At 36.2% G+C, this 20073-nt stretch overlaps 1 protein-coding gene across 2 annotated transcripts; it reads right to left on the bottom strand.

The window, feature by feature from the left end:
- Positions 1-15769: 15769 nt before the first annotated feature.
- LOC126765380 (uncharacterized) lies at positions 15770-19354 on the bottom strand. 2 transcript variants are annotated; one of them, XR_007668337.1, is made up of 3 exons: positions 18548-19354; positions 18171-18488; positions 15770-18112 (listed from the first exon to the last, which is right to left on the bottom strand). XR_007668337.1 is itself a non-coding variant. In XM_050483108.1 (2 exons), the coding sequence occupies exons 1-2, from the start codon at positions 18256-18258 to the stop codon at positions 17400-17402; spliced, it is 801 nt and encodes a 266-aa protein (XP_050339065.1). In that variant the 5' UTR covers positions 18259-18457; the 3' UTR covers positions 15770-17399. The 2 variants fall into 2 exon arrangements, 1 of the variants encoding a protein (XP_050339065.1); XM_050483108.1 differs by lacking the exon at positions 18548-19354 and having other exon boundaries at positions 18171-18457.
- Between the last annotated feature and the right edge of the window lie 719 nt (positions 19355-20073).

Raw genomic sequence — 20073 nt, 5'->3', positions numbered from 1 at the left:
GTTCCTAATGTATACATATATTATACAGAGAAGGCATCAGATGGAATTCGAAATAGCGTTATATTGGAAGAAGGCGTGGTTGTGAACCGATTTCACCCATATTTCGTACGTGTCATCAGGGTGTTAAGAAAATATTGCATACCGAATTTCATTGAAATCGGTCTAGTAGCTCCTGAGATATGGTTTTTGGTCCATAAGTGGGCGAGGCCACGCCCATTTTCAATTTTTAAAAAAAGCCTGGGTGCAGCTTCCTTGTGCAATTTCTTCCGTAAAATTTAGTGTTTCTGACGTTTTTTGTTAGTCGGTTAACACACTTTTAGTGATTTTCAACATAACCTTTGTATGGGAGGTGGGCGTGGTTATTATCCGATTTCTTCCATTTTTGAACCGTATATAGAAATGCCTGAAGAAAACGACTCTGTAAAAATGATATTCATGTGACATTGATTGAAAGCGATCATTTTTTTGTGTGGTACTCCTGACAACAGTTTTTATTTTTTGGTTAGACAGAGAAATTCATCGCATTTGGAGCATTTTATTCTAGTTTTGCTTGTACATTCTTTCACGCGGCACATCCGTGGTGTTGTCATATCCATTGCCTCTGGCCAGTGATCATACCGATCAGTACGTTCATCAACGGGAGGATCCAGGGGTCTGTTTCTTTTTGCAGCTGGCTCTGCTGTTGATGTGCAATACGGAACAGGTGGATTAATTGGCCTTTCAGTGAATTTGGCCAATACTTCGCCGAGCTCAGATTTTAATATTATTTTTTCGCCTGCCCGCCTTTAGTGCATCGGCTCTGTACTCTCTCCATGCATTGCCTACTGCCATGTCAATCAAATGAAAAGTTGTTTTTACAGTCCATTTCTTCGTTTTTTATAAAAATTCTGTAGTATTCCATTGACTGATCAGCTGCGTCGACTCCGCCCATGCTTCACGATTTGAGAGCATGATACATTAATGTGCTTGCGTTCCTTTTTGTTTCACCTTTGTACCACCCCAACTGGGTCTTTTCCACATTCTGTGGATACTAGCGTACCGCACTTGCTATCGCGCCATTTAACTGCAACTACATTACCTTTCACAAACTGGCTTATGTCTCCTCTATTCATATTTCGGTCTAACGGTAAATCCATCCTCTGCACAGGCAATCGGTTTAAAGCTATGGTTCCAGTAGCCTAGTAGCCGAGTTTTAGGAGCTTTTCTAAAAGCGGAATCGTGGTAAAGTACCGATCAAAACAGAGAAAACTCCCTTCAATGTTGTTGCAAATGTTTTTTCAATCTGATGACAATAGACGGTCCAACTCCCAAGCCTGTGTCAGAAAAAGTTCTTGCTCCTTGGAATATTTCGAAATCGACGATGAGCCCGTTGGAAATTGCAACAACAAGGTTCTTAAGACCTACAGGTCTCGGTTTATTTTTAACGTATTGCTGCATGGACGCCCTTCCTGTAAATGGGATCATTTGCTCATCAATCGAGTATTCCGTCATTTCTGTTGCTAGTGCTTGGCATCGAGATCTGACGCAGTCTATAACCGGCTGAATCTTAAACAGTTTATTTGTCGGAGGCTGTAGAGTATCAACAAAATGGAGGCTGTTCCTTATTGTAAAGAATTTATCTCTAAACATCGCGTTTCTTATTTGTGCTAATCCGGACACTGGGGTAAACTAGGCAACCCATTATGATATGGAGTCCATAAAGATTTTTAATATCGGCAGCAGTAGCATTGAGGACACATCCATTCTGAGATAAGTGATACTTATCCGTGAAAAACGCGGCGTTTTGAAAATGATCTTCAGGAAAATATTTCTGAAAATACTCCATGGGTGTACCAACTAAAATATTTCCTTTATGACTTGTTTGTTGCAGGGGCGTCGAGTCAACAAAACCGACGCTCTTCCAGACTTCATCCCGTGCAGATACGCTTGTATTTACATGACTTACAGTTGGGTCTTGATTAGCTGGAAGTAAAATTTCATCTTCCGAAGAAGTTTCATTACAATCCGACTCGGATGAACCGCCGAATTTGCCTATTTGGTTGTTCCCAGAGCGCATCATCATTTGAGTCATCAAAAATAAAGTCGCATCGCAATTTTCCAATATTTGGAGAAGTTGAAGCACGTCCTCATCAAGATTCAAATTGAAATGACCTGGAATGACACAATTGTGCGGGTAAATGAAAATGCGAGGTCAAAGCCTGAAGCGCACAATTGTGTGGTCCTTTTTTAAACTTGTTCAAAACACTTAATTTAATTATAATTTTTTTACAATAAGACAATATATAGTTTATTTTTTATTTTTCAATACACATTTTTGCAAAACATCACTAAACTAAAACACTGCACAAAATTTATTTCAATTTACCTTTTTCCATTCTTGACAACACGGCTGAACACTTCAAAACTTTGCAAATTGTGACAAAAATATGCAAAAAATCAAAGCAACCGTTAAAAAGAACCGTTAGAAATAAATGGCATAATCATTGCTTTCGGGTCTTAACACGTAGTAAAGCGAAAAAAAACATATTTTTAGTCTTACCCGCACAATTGTGTATTGAAGGTCTGAAAGGGGTATACGTAATACAAAATCTAGGGGTAATTGCCGTTGTCGCTTTTATTTAGGGATGTTTTTTTTAATTTTGCTGTTTAGACGTATATCAAGCTCAAGCACAACTTTTGGAAGTATAGGCTGGAGAGATATGGGCCGATACGAAGTAATATATCCATGTTTCCAGTAAATATATATGTACGTCCAAATTAATGGTAGCGTTCATTAAAGCATAATTTTGAAACACCAATAAAGTGGAAATATCCCCAGAAATTCTTCTTTTATCATATCGTTTCCATATAAACATTTTTTCTCACACTGCATTAAAACAAGACTGTCGTCATCTTCCAGATCTGATACAAAAGATTTATACTCTAATTTTCTTACATATTTATCTTTTGCTACATCATTAGATATCGACGTCTCGTCAACTAAGAAATGGTCAATATTTTTATTGCAATACAATGCATAATTGATTAAATCTCGCGTCTTATTTAAGTATGTATGTAAAACATTTGTTTAACGACAAATTTATTTCAAAAACAACAGCACTCTTGGTCAATAAAGAAGAATTTTTAAGGGGGTTCTTTTTTATTTCGAAACAATAAGATAAACAAGTAAGGAAGGGCTAAGTTCGGGTGTCACCGAACATTTTATACTCTCGCATGGTAAAGTGATAATCGAGATTTCATTATACGTCATTTATATATTTTTCAAATACCGTATTTTTGTAAAGGTTTATTCCGCTATCATCATTGGTTCCTAATGTATACATATATTATACAGAGAAGGCATCAGATGGAATTCGAAATAGCATTATATTGGAAGAAGGCGTGGTTGTGAACCGATTTCACCCATATTTCGTACGTGTCATCAGGGTGTTAAGAAAATATTGCATACCGAATTTCATTGAAATCGGTCTAGTAGCTCCTGAGATATGGTTTTTGGTCCATAAGTGGGCGAGGCCACGCCCATTTTCAATTTTTAAAAAAAGCCTGGGTGCAGCTTCCTTGTGCAATTTCTTCCGTAAAATTTATGCCCCTATTGCGGTTTTCAACCCAACTGCATTTCAGTCGAAGTTTAAAAATTCGGTATTGCCAACTTCAACTCAATCCGTCAAAAAAATTGCGGTTGAAGTATGATCTAACTTCAACTTTTTTTGGTATTGCGGTTTTCAACTCTGTACAAGTGGGGTTGACTAGTATATAAATAAACTTCAACTGCTTAATAGCAGTTGAAGTTCAACATTCGTGCAGTGAAATACAAAAAAATATTAAAGAAAAATGGAGGACGGGTAAAATAACTATTTTAATTAATGTTAAATTAATTTTAATTAATATTTTTTTATAAATTTTTAGAAGAAATAAAGTTGCAACAAAAAACCAATTCGAAAAATTGGTGGAGTTAATGGAGAAGCTTCCAGAAGTAGGAAGAGGAAAGCCACCATTTGGAAACAATAAATTCAAATTGAGGTGCAGCGCCTCAAAATTGGTAAATTAAAATCTTCGCAAAGATTTTAATTTTTTTTGGTTATTTAAGACACAAAGTAATATTTTTTTTATTTTATTTTTAATAATTCTGGAATGAAGTGATATTTTATATTTTTGTACCATAGTTTAAGTTTACCTTAAAAAATGAAGTGATATTGTTATTTAATGAATTTATTTAAATAAAAAATTTAAATATATGCCTGAATAAATAGCACATTAGAAATAATAAATGAATATTTGAATGAATTATTGCGAATTATTCGAGCCGTATCCTCTTCTTCTCTTTCTATGTCCAAAATATCATTGGTCATTGTAGTATGTGAAGTAGATGGTATTTCTTCCGGAGATTCCACTTGAAAGTGTTGGCAAATATTGTGCAATGCGCAACAAGCATTCACAATTTGCGTAGCCTTTTCGGGAGTGTAATGTAAACCTCGTACAGATAAAAGAAATCGAAATCTACTCTTGAGTACACCAATTGTCCGCTCTACAATATTCCGGGCCTTTGAGTGTGCTGTATTGTAGCGTGCTTGGGGTGAAGAAGCTTCCGCCAAGCGATAAGGCGTCATTAAAAATTTGTGCAGAGGATAGCCAGCGTCGCCTAAGAAATTACATTACTCTAATTATTTATCAATAAATACGATAAAGACTTACCCAAGATCCAAGTGTTATTCTGTATGTTTTTCTGTAAATGCACTTTCAAATCGCTAACATTGAAAACAAAAGAGTCATGATTTGCGCCTGCATGCCTAGCATCCACATACCGAATAGACATTTTATAAACACAAAGCTAAAAATTTTAAGAAATTATACCATTTTGTTTCTAATATAATTCAGATTTTATACATACAATCATCACGTTTAAACTGTAGTAGCCCTTTCTGTTAAGATAAAGATGTTGCACTTCTCTTCTTAGTGAAATTATGCGAACATGAGTTCCGTCGATGCAACCAACTACTCCCGGAAAGCACTTTTTGAATAAAATGAAACTTTTGAAGCGTTTTGCTCCTCCTCAGTCATTTAAATTTTAATCCATTGGGCACAAATACGTTGTTCAATTATATTTAGAACCTCTTTAATTACTAAAGATATCGTAGCTTGCGCCAACCCAATGTTAAAATCATTTCCACTGCATTTTTGATAACCACCGTCAGCAAGGAAACGCAGAGTTGCGCATAATTTTAATATATAGTATGGCCGTTCCTCGCACACGTTTGTGGAAATGTTCCTTCATCTCATTCAGTAAAAAACAAAATGCTTCTTTATTTAATCGAAAATAACTTATGAATCTGCAACAAACATTATTAAAAAGCAATTCAATTGTGAAAAAACTATGGCTTACTTTGCATTTGGAAGCTCCAATGGATTTGAGTGATCACGAAGGCTTTTTCGCATACGTAGCACATTAATTTTGCCCCCAGTATTTTCGTCATTGTAATATAAATTGTCGCGAGCGACAACTGAATTCAATTGTTTAAATATGTCGTTTACAAAATTTTAGCTGTTTCACTATCTGTCAAATTTCCCTTTCTTAGGTTGGCAACGCCAATCATACTTCGACTGAACTTAGTTGAAGTTCGCAATACCGAAAAAGAGTTTGGTTGATCTGAAGTTGAGTTGCCTTAACTTCAATTCGACCAAGTCGGGTTGAAAATCGCAATAGGGGCGTTAGTGTTTCTGACGTTTTTTGTTAGTCGGTTAACACACTTTTAGTGATTTTCAACATAACCTTTGTATGGGAGGTGGGCGTGGTTATTATCCGATTTCTTCCATTTTTGAACCGTATATAGAAATGCCTGAAGAAAACGACTCTGTAAAAATGATATTCATGTGACATTGATTGAAAGCGATCATTTTTTTGTGTGGTACTCCTGACAACAGTTTTTATTTTTTGGTTAGACAGAGAAATTCATCGCATTTGGAGCATTTTATTCTAGTTTTGCTTGTACATTCTTTCACGCGGCACATCCGTGGTGTTGTCATATCCATTGCCTCTGGCCAGTGATCATACCGATCAGTACGTTCATCAACGGGAGGATCCAGGGGTCTGTTTCTTTTTGCAGCTGGCTCTGCTGTTGATGTGCAATACGGAACAGGTGGATTAATTGGCCTTTCAGTGAATTTGGCCAATACTTCGCCGAGCTCAGATTTTAATATTATTTTTTCGCCTGCCCGCCTTTAGTGCATCGGCTCTGTACTCTCTCCATGCATTGCCTACTGCCATGTCAATCAAATGAAAAGTTGTTTTTACAGTCCATTTCTTCGTTTTTTATAAAAATTCTGTAGTATTCCATTGACTGATCAGCTGCGTCGACTCCGCCCATGCTTCACGATTTGAGAGCATGATACATTAATGTGCTTGCGTTCCTTTTTGTTTCACCTTTGTACCACCCCAACTGGGTCTTTTCCACATTCTGTGGATACTAGCGTACCGCACTTGCTATCGCGCCATTTAACTGCAACTACATTACCTTTCACAAACTGGCTTATGTCTCCTCTATTCATATTTCGGTCTAACGGTAAATCCATCCTCTGCACAGGCAATCGGTTTAAAGCTATGGTTCCAGTAGCCTAGTAGCCGAGTTTTAGGAGCTTTTCTAAAAGCGGAATCGTGGTAAAGTACCGATCAAAACAGAGAAAACTCCCTTCAATGTTGTTGCAAATGTTTTTTCAATCTGATGACAATAGACGGTCCAACTCCCAAGCCTGTGTCAGAAAAAGTTCTTGCTCCTTGGAATATTTCGAAATCGACGATGAGCCCGTTGGAAATTGCAACAACAAGGTTCTTAAGACCTACAGGTCTCGGTTTATTTTTAACGTATTGCTGCATGGACGCCCTTCCTGTAAATGGGATCATTTGCTCATCAATCGAGTATTCCGTCATTTCTGTTGCTAGTGCTTGGCATCGAGATCTGACGCAGTCTATAACCGGCTGAATCTTAAACAGTTTATTTGTCGGAGGCTGTAGAGTATCAACAAAATGGAGGCTGTTGCTTATTGTAAAGAATTTATCTCTAAACATCGCGTTTCTTATTTGTGCTTATCCGGACACTGGGGTAAACTAGGCAACCCATTATGATATGGAGTCCATAAAGATTTTTAATATCGGCAGCAGTAGCATTGAGGACACATCCATTCTGAGATAAGTGATACTTATCCGTGAAAAACGCGGCGTTTTGAAAATGATCTTCAGGAAAATATTTCTGAAAATACTCCATGGGTGTACCAACTAAAATATTTCCTTTATGACTTGTTTGTTGCAGGGGCGTCGAGTCAACAAAACCGACGCTCTTCCAGACTTCATCCCGTGCAGATACGCTTGTATTTACATGACTTACAGTTGGGTCTTGATTAGCTGGAAGTAAAATTTCATCTTCCGAAGAAGTTTCATTACAATCCGACTCGGATGAACCGCCGAATTTGCCTATTTGGTTGTTCCCAGAGCGCATCATCATTTGAGTCATCAAAAATAAAGTCGCATCGCAATTTTCCAATATTTGGAGAAGTTGAAGCACGTCCTCATCAAGATTCAAATTGAAATGACCTGGAATGACACAATTGTGCGGGTAAATGAAAATGCGAGGTCAAAGCCTGAAGCGCACAATTGTGTGGTCCTTTTTTAAACTTGTTCAAAACACTTAATTTAATTATAATTTTTTTACAATAAGACAATATATAGTTTATTTTTTATTTTTCAATACACATTTTTGCAAAACATCACTAAACTAAAACACTGCACAAAATTTATTTCAATTTACCTTTTTCCATTCTTGACAACACGGCTGAACACTTCAAAACTTTGCAAATTGTGACAAAAATATGCAAAAAATCAAAGCAACCGTTAAAAAGAACCGTTAGAAATAAATGGCATAATCATTGCTTTCGGGTCTTAACACGTAGTAAAGCGAAAAAAAACATATTTTTAGTCTTACCCGCACAATTGTGTATTGAAGGTCTGAAAGGGGTATACGTAATACAAAATCTAGGGGTAATTGCCGTTGTCGCTTTTATTTAGGGACGTTTTTTTTAATTTTGCTGTTTAGACGTATAGCAAGTTCAAGCACAACTTTTGGAAGTATAGGCTGGAGAGATATGGGCCGATACGAAGTAATATATCCATGTTTCCAGTAAATATATATGTACGTCCAAATTAATGGTAGCGTTCATTAAAGCATAATTTTGAAACACCAATAAAGTGGAAATATCCCCAGAAATTCTTCTTTTATCATATCGTTTCCATATAAACATTTTTTCTCACACTGCATTAAAACAAGACTGTCGTCATCTTCCAGATCTGATACAAAAGATTTATACTCTAATTTTCTTACATATTTATCTTTTGCTACATCATTAGATATCGACGTCTCGTCAACTAAGAAATGGTCAATATTTTTATTGCAATACAATGCATAATTGATTAAATCTCGCGTCTTATTTAAGTATGTATGTAAAACATTTGTTTAACGACAAATTTATTTCAAAAACAACAGCACTCTTGGTCAATAAAGAAGAATTTTTAAGGGGGTTCTTTTTTAATTTCGAAACAATAAGATAAACAAGTAAGGAAGGGCTAAGTTCGGGTGTCACCGAACATTTTATACTCTCGCATGGTAAAGTGATAATCGAGATTTCATTATACGTCATTTATATATTTTTCAAATACCGTATTTTTGTAAAGGTTTATTCCGCTATCATCATTGGTTCCTAATGTATACATATATTATACAGAGAAGGCATCAGATGGAATTCGAAATAGCGTTATATTGGAAGAAGGCGTGGTTGTGAACCGATTTCACCCATATTTCGTACGTGTCATCAGGGTGTTAAGAAAATATTGCATACCGAATTTCATTGAAATCGGTCTAGTAGCTCCTGAGATATGGTTTTTGGTCCATAAGTGGGCGAGGCCACGCCCATTTTCAATTTTTAAAAAAAGCCTGGGTGCAGCTTCCTTGTGCAATTTCTTCCGTAAAATTTAGTGTTTCTGACGTTTTTTGTTAGTCGGTTAACACACTTTTAGTGATTTTCAACATAACCTTTGTATGGGAGGTGGGCGTGGTTATTATCCGATTTCTTCCATTTTTGAACAGTATATAGAAATGCCTGAAGAAAACGACTCTGTAGAGTTTGGTTGACATAGCTATAGTAGTTTCTGAGATATGTACAAAAAACTTAGTAGGGGGCGGGGCCACGCCCACTTTTCCAAAAAAACTGCGTCCAAATATGCCCCTCCCTAATGCGATCCTTTGTGCCAAATTTCCCTTTAATATATTTATTTATGGCTTAGTTATGACACTTAATAGGTTTTCGGTTTCCGCCATTTTGTGGGCGTGGCAGTGGGCCGATTTTGCCCATCTTCGAACTTAACCTTCTTATGGAGCCAAGGAATACGTGTACCAAGTTTCATCATGATATCTCAATTTTTACTCAAGTTACAGCTTGCACGGACGGACGGACGGACAGACGGACGGACGGACAGACAGACATCCGGATTTCGACTCTACTCGTCACCCTGATCACTTTGGTATATATAATCCTATATCTGACTCTTTTAGTTTTAGGACTTTCAAACAACCGTTATGTGAACAAAACTATAATACTCTCCTTAGCAACATTGTTGCGAGAGTATAAAAATAACAAGTAAGGAAGGGCTAAGTTCGGGTGTCACCGAACATTTTATACTCTCGCATGATAAAGTGATAATCGAGATTTCATTATACGTCATTTACATATTTTTCAAATACCGTATTTTTGTAAAGTTTTATTCCGCTATCATCATTGGTTCCTAATGTATATATGTATTATACAGAGAAGGCATCAGATGGAATTCAAAATAGCGTTATATTGGAAGAAGGCGTGGTTGTTAACCGATTTCACCCATATTTCGTTCATGTCATCAGGGTGTTAACAAAATATTATATACCGAATTTCATTGAAATCGATCGAGTACTTCCCGAGATATGGTTTTTGGTCCATAAGTGGGCGACGCCACGCCCATTTTCAATTTTTAAAAAAAAGCCTGGGTGCAGCTTCCTTCTGCCATTTCTTCCGTAAAATTTAGTGTTTCTGACGTTTTTTGTTAGTCGGTTAACGCACTTTTAGTGATTTTCAATCTAACCTTTGTATGGGAGGTGGGCGTGGTTATTATCCGATTTCTTCCATTTTTGAACCGTATATGGAAATGCCTGAAGAAAACGACTCTGTAGAGTTTGGTTGACATAGCTGTAGTAGTTTTCGAGATATGTACAAAAAACTTAGTAGGGGCGGGGCCACGCCCACTTTTCCAAAAAAATTGCGACCAAATATGCCCCTCCCTAATGCGATCCTTTGTGCCAAATTTCACTTTAATATCTTTATTTATGGCTTAGTTATGACATTTTATACGTTTTCGGTTTCCGCCATTTTGTGGGCGTGGCAGTGGGCCGATTTTGCCCATCTTCGAACTTAACCTTCTTATGGCGTTAAGGAATACGTGTACCAAGTTTCATCATGATATCTCAATTTTTACTCAAGTTACAGCTTGCACGGACGGACGGACAGACGGACGGACGGACAGACAGACATCCAGATTTCGACTCTACTCGTCACCCTGATCACTTTGTTATATATAACCCTATATCTGACTCTTTTAGTTTTAGGACTTACAAACAACCGTTATGTGAACAAAACTATAATACTCTCCTTAGCAACATTGTTGCGAGAGTATAAAAATACATACATATGTTTGAAGTTCTCTAAAAATATTGGAAATTTAAAGAACCTTCTTTCCGTAACAAATCTTTTATATCGTTTACCGTTTTTATTTAAACATAAAATTTTAATGTTTTGCGTGATGTTTGGTGATATTTATAAAATTTAATAGATTATATATTAATTTAATAGATTTATATATTCATGACCGTAAGTGCACAATAAATTATTGTGATACTTAGTTAGTTAAATAGTTTCAGAAAATTAAATTCAGTACAACTCTTATTACACAAGTAAAATCAGAATTATTTGCTTTTTAAACAATTTTAGCGATACTCAAGGGCAAAAAAAAAAGAAAAAAGAAAGAAACCATGATCTGCTACCAATCTAATACCACATACTAAAAAAGGCAGCAATGCATGGTTCCTTCGGAAACCATTAGGCTGAAATTACCTGATCAGACATAAAAATGATGTAGAATGTTTCTAATTTATTTAAATAAATTTAAAATAATATGGGAGCTTACATATTCGGAAGAGCGAATCATCAATATATAATGGAATTTGAGATACGTTCCCAAGGCCAGTATATTTCAAAATTAATGAGATCCTTAGTAGTCCATGACATGAAAAATAAAACTGTTCATTTTTAAACATATGAGGTATAATTCAAAATTTTTATTGTAAGAATGGATCCCAAATATCTTTTAATAAATTATTTATATGTAAAATTGTTTAGTATTTTGATTGAGTTAAATTGTTAAATTTTTTATAGCAAATTCAGAACTATTTTTTATTCTAATTCTTATTTTGAAGTATAAATACAACAAAAATAAGGTATCTTTAAGCCGTGCGCAAAAATGTTGTAGACCAGTATTATATAATAGATAACATGAAACGAAGCTCTTTTTTATAAACCTTGATATTGTCTCCACTGCGACGCCCACAAAATTACATTAAAGGAAAACCTATAAAGTGGCATAACTAAAGACTGAATTAAAATACCGAAGTGTCGTTTGGTACAGAGGATGCCGGCAACAACGGACTTTTTGACCGCCCCTCAAATGACTCAATGTATATATACAAGTATGTATATCCACCAAACCGCTGAAACTAACTGAGACAAACTTGTTGGGAAGAACTTTTTTTGGTACTTCTTTATATGCTGCGAAAATGGATAAAATCAAATATTAACAAGAAAAAACGTTAACTTCGGTTGCACCGAAGCTAAATACCCTTCACAGGTACATTTCTGTTAGTAACTATGTGTTCAGTTTGTAAGGAAGCTATATGCTATAGTAATCCGTTCTAAACAAGTTTTTTAGAGATTACATTGTTGCCTTAAAAAATAACATACACCAAATTTCGTGAATATATCTTGTCAAATGTGAAAGTTGTCCATACAAGAACTTGATTCCGATCGTTGAGTTTGTATGTCAGCTATATGCTATAGTTAACCGATCTGAACAATTACTTTGGAGATTACATTGTTGCCTTAGAAAATAACATATGTATATCAAATTTCGTGAATATATCTTGTCAAATGTGAAAGTTTTCCATACAAGAACTTGATTCCGACCGTTCAGTTTGTATGGCAGCTATATGCTATAGTCAACTGATCTGAACATTTTCTTCGGAAATTACATTGTAGCTTTAAAAAATAATCTATACCAAATTTCGTGAATATATCTTGTCAAATGTGAAAGTTTTCCATACAAGAACTTGATTCCGATCGTTCAGTTTGTATGGCAGCTATATGATATAGTTAACCGATCTGAACAATTTCTTCGAAAATTACATTGTTGCCTTAGGAAATAACATATACCAAATTTCGTGAATATATCTTGTCAAATGTGAAAGTTTTCCATACAAGAACTTGATTGCGATCGTTCAGTTTGTATGGCGGCTATATGCTATAGTTAACCGATCTGAACAATTTTTTCGGAGATTATATTTTTGCCTTAGAAAATAACATAAATCAAATTTCGTGAATATATCTTGTCAAATGTGAAAGTTGTCCATACAAGCATTTGATTCCGATCGTTCAGTTTGTATGGCAGCTATATGTTATAGTGGTCCGATATCGGCCGTTCCGACAAATGAGCAGCTTCTTGAAGAGAAAATGACGTTTGCAAAATTTCAAAACGATATCTTAAAAACTGAGAGACTAGTTCGTATATATACAGACAGACGGACAGACGGACAGACAGACGGACAGACGGACATGGCTAAATCGACTCAGCTCGGCATACTGATCATTTATATATATACTTTATAGGGTCTCCGACGATTCCTTCTGGATGTTACAAACTTCGTGACAAACTTAATATACCCTGTTCAGGGTATAACAAGTAAGGATGGGCTAAGTTCGGGTACAACCGAACATTTTATACTCTTGCAACTTGCAAGAATCAAAGCTAGGGAAATAATTTAAGGTTTGTTCGAAAATACTTTCGGATGTTCGAAAATTTTGATATTAGTTATATAGGGGCTAGGTCAAATTTATCTATTTCAGGTACAAATATACACTCATAAACCTATCTTATTTTCATTGGGATAACTGACATATTGCTCGATATATGCGATACAAAGTATTGAGTATATGGGGACTAAGGGAAGCATTGGTCCGATTCAACCCATTTTGGACATACAGACAAACCATAATAAGAGAAGGAATCTCCCTTAATTTTAGTTATGTAAATCACACATTGGTTATAAATATGGTTATCTGTAGTACTAGATTCCATCATAACTAGATTCATCACGCTACCTGGCTGTCTGCTGATCGAAAAATCACCAACCAGATCGATCATGTTGTGATAGACGGTGATAGACAGCCGAACGATTTTCTACTCTACCCCTACTCTACGAAAAGGAGCTGCCTCTATTCCGCGATGTCTGAATTTGGTATCTCCGCGAAACACAACACCAAAAGCTCCGTCAGGATCGGGAAGGACCTCTCCGAGCCGTTCGATACCAAACGAGGTTTCAGACAGGGCCGAAAGAGAGTGGCCCGTGTGTCTTCTTCAACATACTTCTGGAGAAAGTAATTCGACCTGCAGAACTAAACCGAGAAGATACCATCTCCTATAAGAGTGTACAGCTGCTGGCGTATGCCGATGATATTGATATCAGTAGTTATATAATAGTTATATAAGTATATTAATTGCTTAGCACTCACGTCACTGTTGACAACTGTCAATGTGTTTTACGTGGGTATCTGCCTGCGAATGCTCAAATCCACGGTGCTATCTATTGCTAGTAGCACATAGATCAAATTAATGCGTTGATCAGCGCCCCAAAGTGGAAGTGCATGCACAACACTACACTCTGGAAGAAACCAAGGTATGAGTGCCGCCCCACACACATACACTTTGGTTCCAATCGGTTCGGGTGAAAACCAAAGAAGACACCCTAGCCACCTTGGTCGGGTTCGAGGCCCATCTAAAACCTCTGCCGTACTCTGGGTCCGGCACCCGGCCGCAGTGCGACTCCACATTGGACAATTGCCCTTCCTGCATTTAGGTTTAAACCACAGCCACCACGAATCTCCCCAAAGGGCCAAGACCCAATGAGCAGACTGAAGCGAACTTCAGGGGCGGCTGCTCCCCGTGGTACCATGTTTTAGTCTTTGGTGTGACCTGTAGCCCAAGCTTGCGCTTAAGCTACTGCCAGTCGAGCCCCCAAAAATTCCGAGGAATTCTTAAGAACCCGACTGTATGATTTTTTTGTTATCCCATTCATTTTTGTGTTTGTTATATAATCGCAAACCCATTCAAAGAATATGATAGTATTTCAATATAGCACTTTTCTGACATCTCTGACCATGCCGACATTCAATAAACCAGACATGTGAATGTCGGACATAGTGCATTTGGATTTTAGTACCTCCTACGACAGGCATGCCTTACCGCGGGAATATTCTTATCTTCCTCCCCGCAGGGAGCGTCACTGTTGACAGTCATAATTTAGAAGTCGTAGATAGTTTCGTATATTTGGGAACCAGTGTAAACACCACCATCAATGTTAGCCTGGAAATCCAACGCAGGATAACTCTTGCCAACAGGTGCTACTTCGGACTGAGTAGGCAATTGAGAAGTAAAGTCCTCTCTTGACGAACGAAAACCAAACTCTATAAATCACTCTTAATTCCCGTCCTGCTATATGGTGCAGAGTCTTGGACGCTTGGAATATCCAATTGGCAGCGAAAAGAAGAAACGACTGGCGCGTTGTTGTTAACTCGGCTATAATCGCGTAAGCGGTGTCTACGCCAATTAAGAAGAAGAAATCACATATTGACCGACGTTTTCGATCAAAAGTCAACTATAGGTACCGGGGTCTAAATATTCGGCACCTAGGGGCTTGAACAGTTTTTATTGCATGTAAACAATTTTTGGTCAGAAGGTGGCACATACTACAAACATTATTCGTGCAAAGTTTTATCCCGTTATATTAATTGCTTCTTGATTAGTGTACCTGAAACTGAACGAATCAAGTGGAATTTAAAATTGTGCTATATGGGAAGTAGGCGTGGTTGTGGTCCGATTTCGTACATTTTCAGAATGTAAGAGGTATGCCACGTAATAAATTTTGTCGAAATCGGTTGGTCTGCTCCCGAGATATGGGATTTCACCAAAAAGTAGGCAGTGCCACGCCCATCGTCCAATTTTCACACCGGCTCACATAAAGCCTTCTATACTATCTCGGAAGTAAAATTTAATGTTTTTAGCGTATTCAGTTATTGATTTATCGCATTAGTAGTTTTTAACAGTACCGTTATATGGGGATATCCATTTTCACGTCGGTAGAAATTCTTAAAGGATTTGTACTCAGCAAATTTGATTGTTGTAGCTTTAGTGGTTTAGGATATAATGTATGTACATTAAACCAGGGCTGCAAAGGACGCCAAATATTGAAACAGTTCGGTTCAGTGGTTCGGACCAGTTTTCAAGAACGTGTACCGGTGCAGAAACCGGTTCCTTGGGTTCCCTGATCCGCGGTTTCGGTTCGGTTCATTTGGTTCAATGATATATTTGGAAGTATTAATTTTTTATATATAATTTTTTTATTGTTGTCCTTTAGTAGGCAATGAAATTCAATTTTTGCATCAATTATTTGTAATATTTTAATTCTCTTTTTACATTTTTCTTTTGTTGTCTTATAGTAGGTACTTATGTATAATAAGAAAATATATAAATATAATAAAATTCAATGCTTACATCAGATATTTTTAGTATATGTAATTGTTTTTTATGTGTTTAAATTTAATAATAGAATGTCTTCCAATAAATCTGTATCAATACTTGCTCTCAAGTCGGATAATATAAATTTAAGTTCTTTCCACTGATACCTGTGTTGCAGGAGCAGCAAGGACAATATTGGCTATAGCCTTTAATTCAATTTCAGAATGATTTTCCCAAAATTTTAACACATTAGATGTTTTAGAAAGGCGTTTAATGTTTGCAAAGCTATTTATAATGCCCTTGATTTTTTTGCCTGGTGACAATGCTCGCTTGTCTAAAAGCGCCCATACACGAGCACACAAGTGCGTTCGATCGGTATGTGTGCGCTTGCGGTTTATCGTGTATGGGCTTGTTCGCGTACCGATCCATGTTCGCGAAAATGTTTGATTTTTTACGATCGGTGCGCGAACATGTTTATCGTGTATGGCGTTGTCGGCGCACAAAATCTCATTTCTCTCGTGTCGCCGAACAGTGAAGATCGCGGACAATGGCAAGTGTTAAGGGGAGAGCCTGCTTTCAAGGCTTCAAAAAATCGATTTTTTTGAGGATTTTTTTGGGAGGGAAAGAAATAATTGATTCAAGCGATATTTCTAGGCTTTATAGTTCTATATTTAAACATCTTTCACAAATTTTTTGCATACGAAATCTTTGATATTCTGCCTTTGGGAAGCAATTACCGGATGCATCTCGCATGTACATTTTTCGGACGGCGGGCAGGATGCAGGTCGCAATTTCTATCGGAAACAAAAAATTCAAAGAGATTCATATTTTTTATTAATTTATCTTCTAGTTAAACTAAGAAAATTAAAAAAAGTGTAAAATTTAAAATTTTATTAAAAATTGAATAAATAGTGGCTTTTGATCAAAAGAATTTTACTTTATGCTGCTTAAAAATATGTTAAAACTTGACTTTTCTTAATATTTTTTTAGTTTAAATATAAGATAATTTTATGCCAATGATAATAAACTATGCCCTAATTCCATACGACGTTTAGTTTTTTTCTATCCTGCCCGCCAATTAAGAATAATCGTTAAAATGAAAAACCGAGAAATCACGCTTCAAAGTTTTGGCTTTTTTTGCCTAAGCGCTCATATACATATATACATAGTGTAAGAAAAATAAAAGTTGGAATAACTTATTAACGAAATACAATGAAATAGATAAAAATGCTACATTAGAAATAAATTCCAAGAAATGTTCCGCTTGCCTGCGCACATGTTAACTCTGTGAAGAACGAACGCAAAATGGATATGTGTGTCGTGTATGGGCAAACGAATTCATACCGATCGAACGCACTTGTGTGCTCGTGTATGGGCTCTATAACTGCTCGAGCACAGCATCAAATTCATCATCGGAACTTATTTTCGATTGGGGAGATTGGTCCACATTTTTCTGGCAAATTATATTTTCCCTCAATGTGAAAACTTGCTATATAAATATTTTTGCCAATTCTTTTTCGGAATCGCCAAGCAAAAGCTGATATCTGGGGTCTAAATAAACAGCCGCTAAAACGCAAGAATTATTTAACAATAATTCACCCCGCTTTTTCAATGCTGCAGCGAAATTCTTGCTCATCCACCCAGTCTTCTGCTCCACTTTTAGCTTGCATGAATACCATGCAAAAAACATGTCACCTAATTCAAGTTGTTTGTTTTGAAGTTTGAGAGAAATATTATAAGCTGGAAAAAGAATGTCGCATGCGCTTTCAATTTGCTGCCAATCATCATCGGTCATATATAGCTCTTTAATATCTTTAGAGCTCTCGCAACAAAAATCTTTAACCTCCAATAAACTCTTTAACATATTGTAAGTAGATCCCCACCGAGTGACGCATTCTAGCATAGGCTTACGTAATTTTTTTGTTCGCAGCAAATTCAGCAATGTAGGTGTTCTTAATTTTTTGACTACTACCTTGGCCTTGCTTCGCACATCCTTAATATCCTTTAAAAAATCAGATACTGCCAGGTTCAAAGTGTGTGCGGCACATCGAATTAAACTAACGGAGGAAGATTTCATAAAATCATTCTCGAGTTCTTCACACATTTGTTCATTTGGATCGACATTTTCGATCATATCTTGGTCATCGTTTACACAGTCAATATCTTTTTCATCCTCTTCACCTTCATTTCCAAGTAAATCATCTAAAATAAATTGAAATTATTTTTATACTCATTTATTACATGAACATGTCGTTATTACTATCTGAATCTTCGATAGCAACTTCGTTGCTATTTTCATCACTTGGCACTTTTGAGTTATTATTAAATAATTTACCAACGCAAACCATGTTGGCGGCATTATCGATTGTTATTGAATAAACCCGTTCTATATTTATTTGAAATGATTGAAGAACATCCGTGATTGTATTGAAGAGATTCAGTGCGGTATGTTTCACAAATATTTCCTTTGCCAAAGTTTCAATTTGTATTTCTCCATTTTCAATATATTGTGCGTTGATACCTATTATAGATCGATCTAATCTACATACTTACGCAATCAACTTTAATAGAAAGTAACCTGCAATTAGAATAAACATAGAAATTTAATTTGACAAAACATTATAATCTGTAACTTACCGATTAGTTAATCTGTTTGTTATTTGAGAACGCAGCGCAAAGGCTCTTTGGATAATTTCTTCTTTTACTGTCTTGCAAATCGGATCAATAATTTTGCGAAAACCACTGTCTTCTAATATTTTCAGTGGTCTGCCATTCTTTGTGACCAGCTCCAAACAAGCTTCCAACAATTATTCCTTTGTTAAAGAAAGTTGTGCCTTCGGCGTCTTGGCTACAACGTATTTTAAAATGCCGTTGTCGTTATTAACGTGTTCACTCTTTTTCTTTTTCGGCAACAGTTCCACAACATCACTATGCTTCCTTTTCACATGTCTTAATAAATTTTCCGTATGTTTTCCAGCCATTTGCATGTTGCAATGTTTGCACACACTTTTATTTTCTTTTGCATTGTAAATGAATTCTTCATGCACTTTATTTTTGCTCATTTTGAATAAATAACCATATTAAAATTGAAAAGCAAATACGTAAATGTTGCGAGTATGTAAATGCAATAAGTGATGTGCGCATTTTACAGATGACAAAAGTCAGTACTACAACAATATTGCCATATAAATATAAAAATGCTTGAAATATGCAAGGCGCAGAGTTGCACTTTTTACAAATATTTAGAGTAAAAATTGACTGAAAAATTCTTTATTTGAACCGAACCGAACCATTAGGTTTTAGTGGTTTTCGGTTCGGTTCAGTGTTTTCAAAATAAAAATGGTTCGGTTCGTGGTACAGCTTTTAACGGAAAAAATACGACGGTTCGGTTCAAAAACCGGTTCGGTTCAAAACCGGTTTGCAGCCCTGCATTAAACTTATTAGATGGCTGGTCCACGACCACTATTTTTTCAAAAAATTTTGCCCCCAGGTGCCCCTTGCTACTGCGATCCCGCGACCAAATTAGAGTTTTATATCTTAATTTAGTCCTCAGTTATGGCACTTTATAAGTTTTTGGTTAATGGCGGTTTGTGAGCGTGGAAGTGGTTCGACCGTCCGTGGCGCCCATCGATGAACTCGTGTTTTTTTTTTTTGTACTAAGGAACCCGCATACCAAGTTTCATCAAAATATCTCAATTTTTACTCAAGGACAGGCGGACAAATAGACGTGACTGTCTGGATTTCAACTTTTCTTGTCATCCTGATCATTTATATTCTATATGTATATGTACATACAAGTATATAACCCCATATCTATCTCGCTTAGTCTTAGATGATGCGTACACGTTTAGAGTACTTCAAACTAAAAAGTTAAAAATAATTCTTAATACAAGTAAACTGACAATAATATTGACAGAAATATATCATAATAATATTATTTTGAGATAAGCGTGTAATGCTTTGTGTCCTAGTTTTCGTATATCGAGAATATTTTGTAGTGTTTATTTAAAGAGAGTTCGTGCAATGGTCGTCCAGTACAACGAACTTTAGAAATAACGAGTTTTCGGTTTAACGAACCATTAAAATTATCTTATTGACATTTTTATATTACGATCGCAAAATTAGGTTAAACAGGAAGCAGCAATCTTTTTGTTAGAAGTATG

This window comes from Bactrocera neohumeralis, unplaced genomic scaffold (genome assembly GCF_024586455.1).
Source record: "Bactrocera neohumeralis isolate Rockhampton unplaced genomic scaffold, APGP_CSIRO_Bneo_wtdbg2-racon-allhic-juicebox.fasta_v2 cluster10, whole genome shotgun sequence".
Classification (NCBI taxonomy): Eukaryota; Metazoa; Arthropoda; class Insecta; order Diptera; family Tephritidae; genus Bactrocera; species Bactrocera neohumeralis.
The sequence above is the reverse complement of the archived record's forward strand: the minus strand, read 5'-3'. Positions and strand labels throughout refer to the sequence as shown.

Bases quoted from the DNA above. Each gene is read 5' to 3' on its own strand.
- LOC126765380 (XM_050483108.1), bottom strand. From the start codon at position 18,258: ATGGTTTGCGTTGGTAAATTATTTAATAATAACTCAAAAGTGCCAAGT. The intron at 18,113-18,170 runs GTAATAACGACA...AATTTATTTTAG, and splicing joins TGCTATCGAAGATTCAGATA to ATGATTTACTTGGAAATGAA.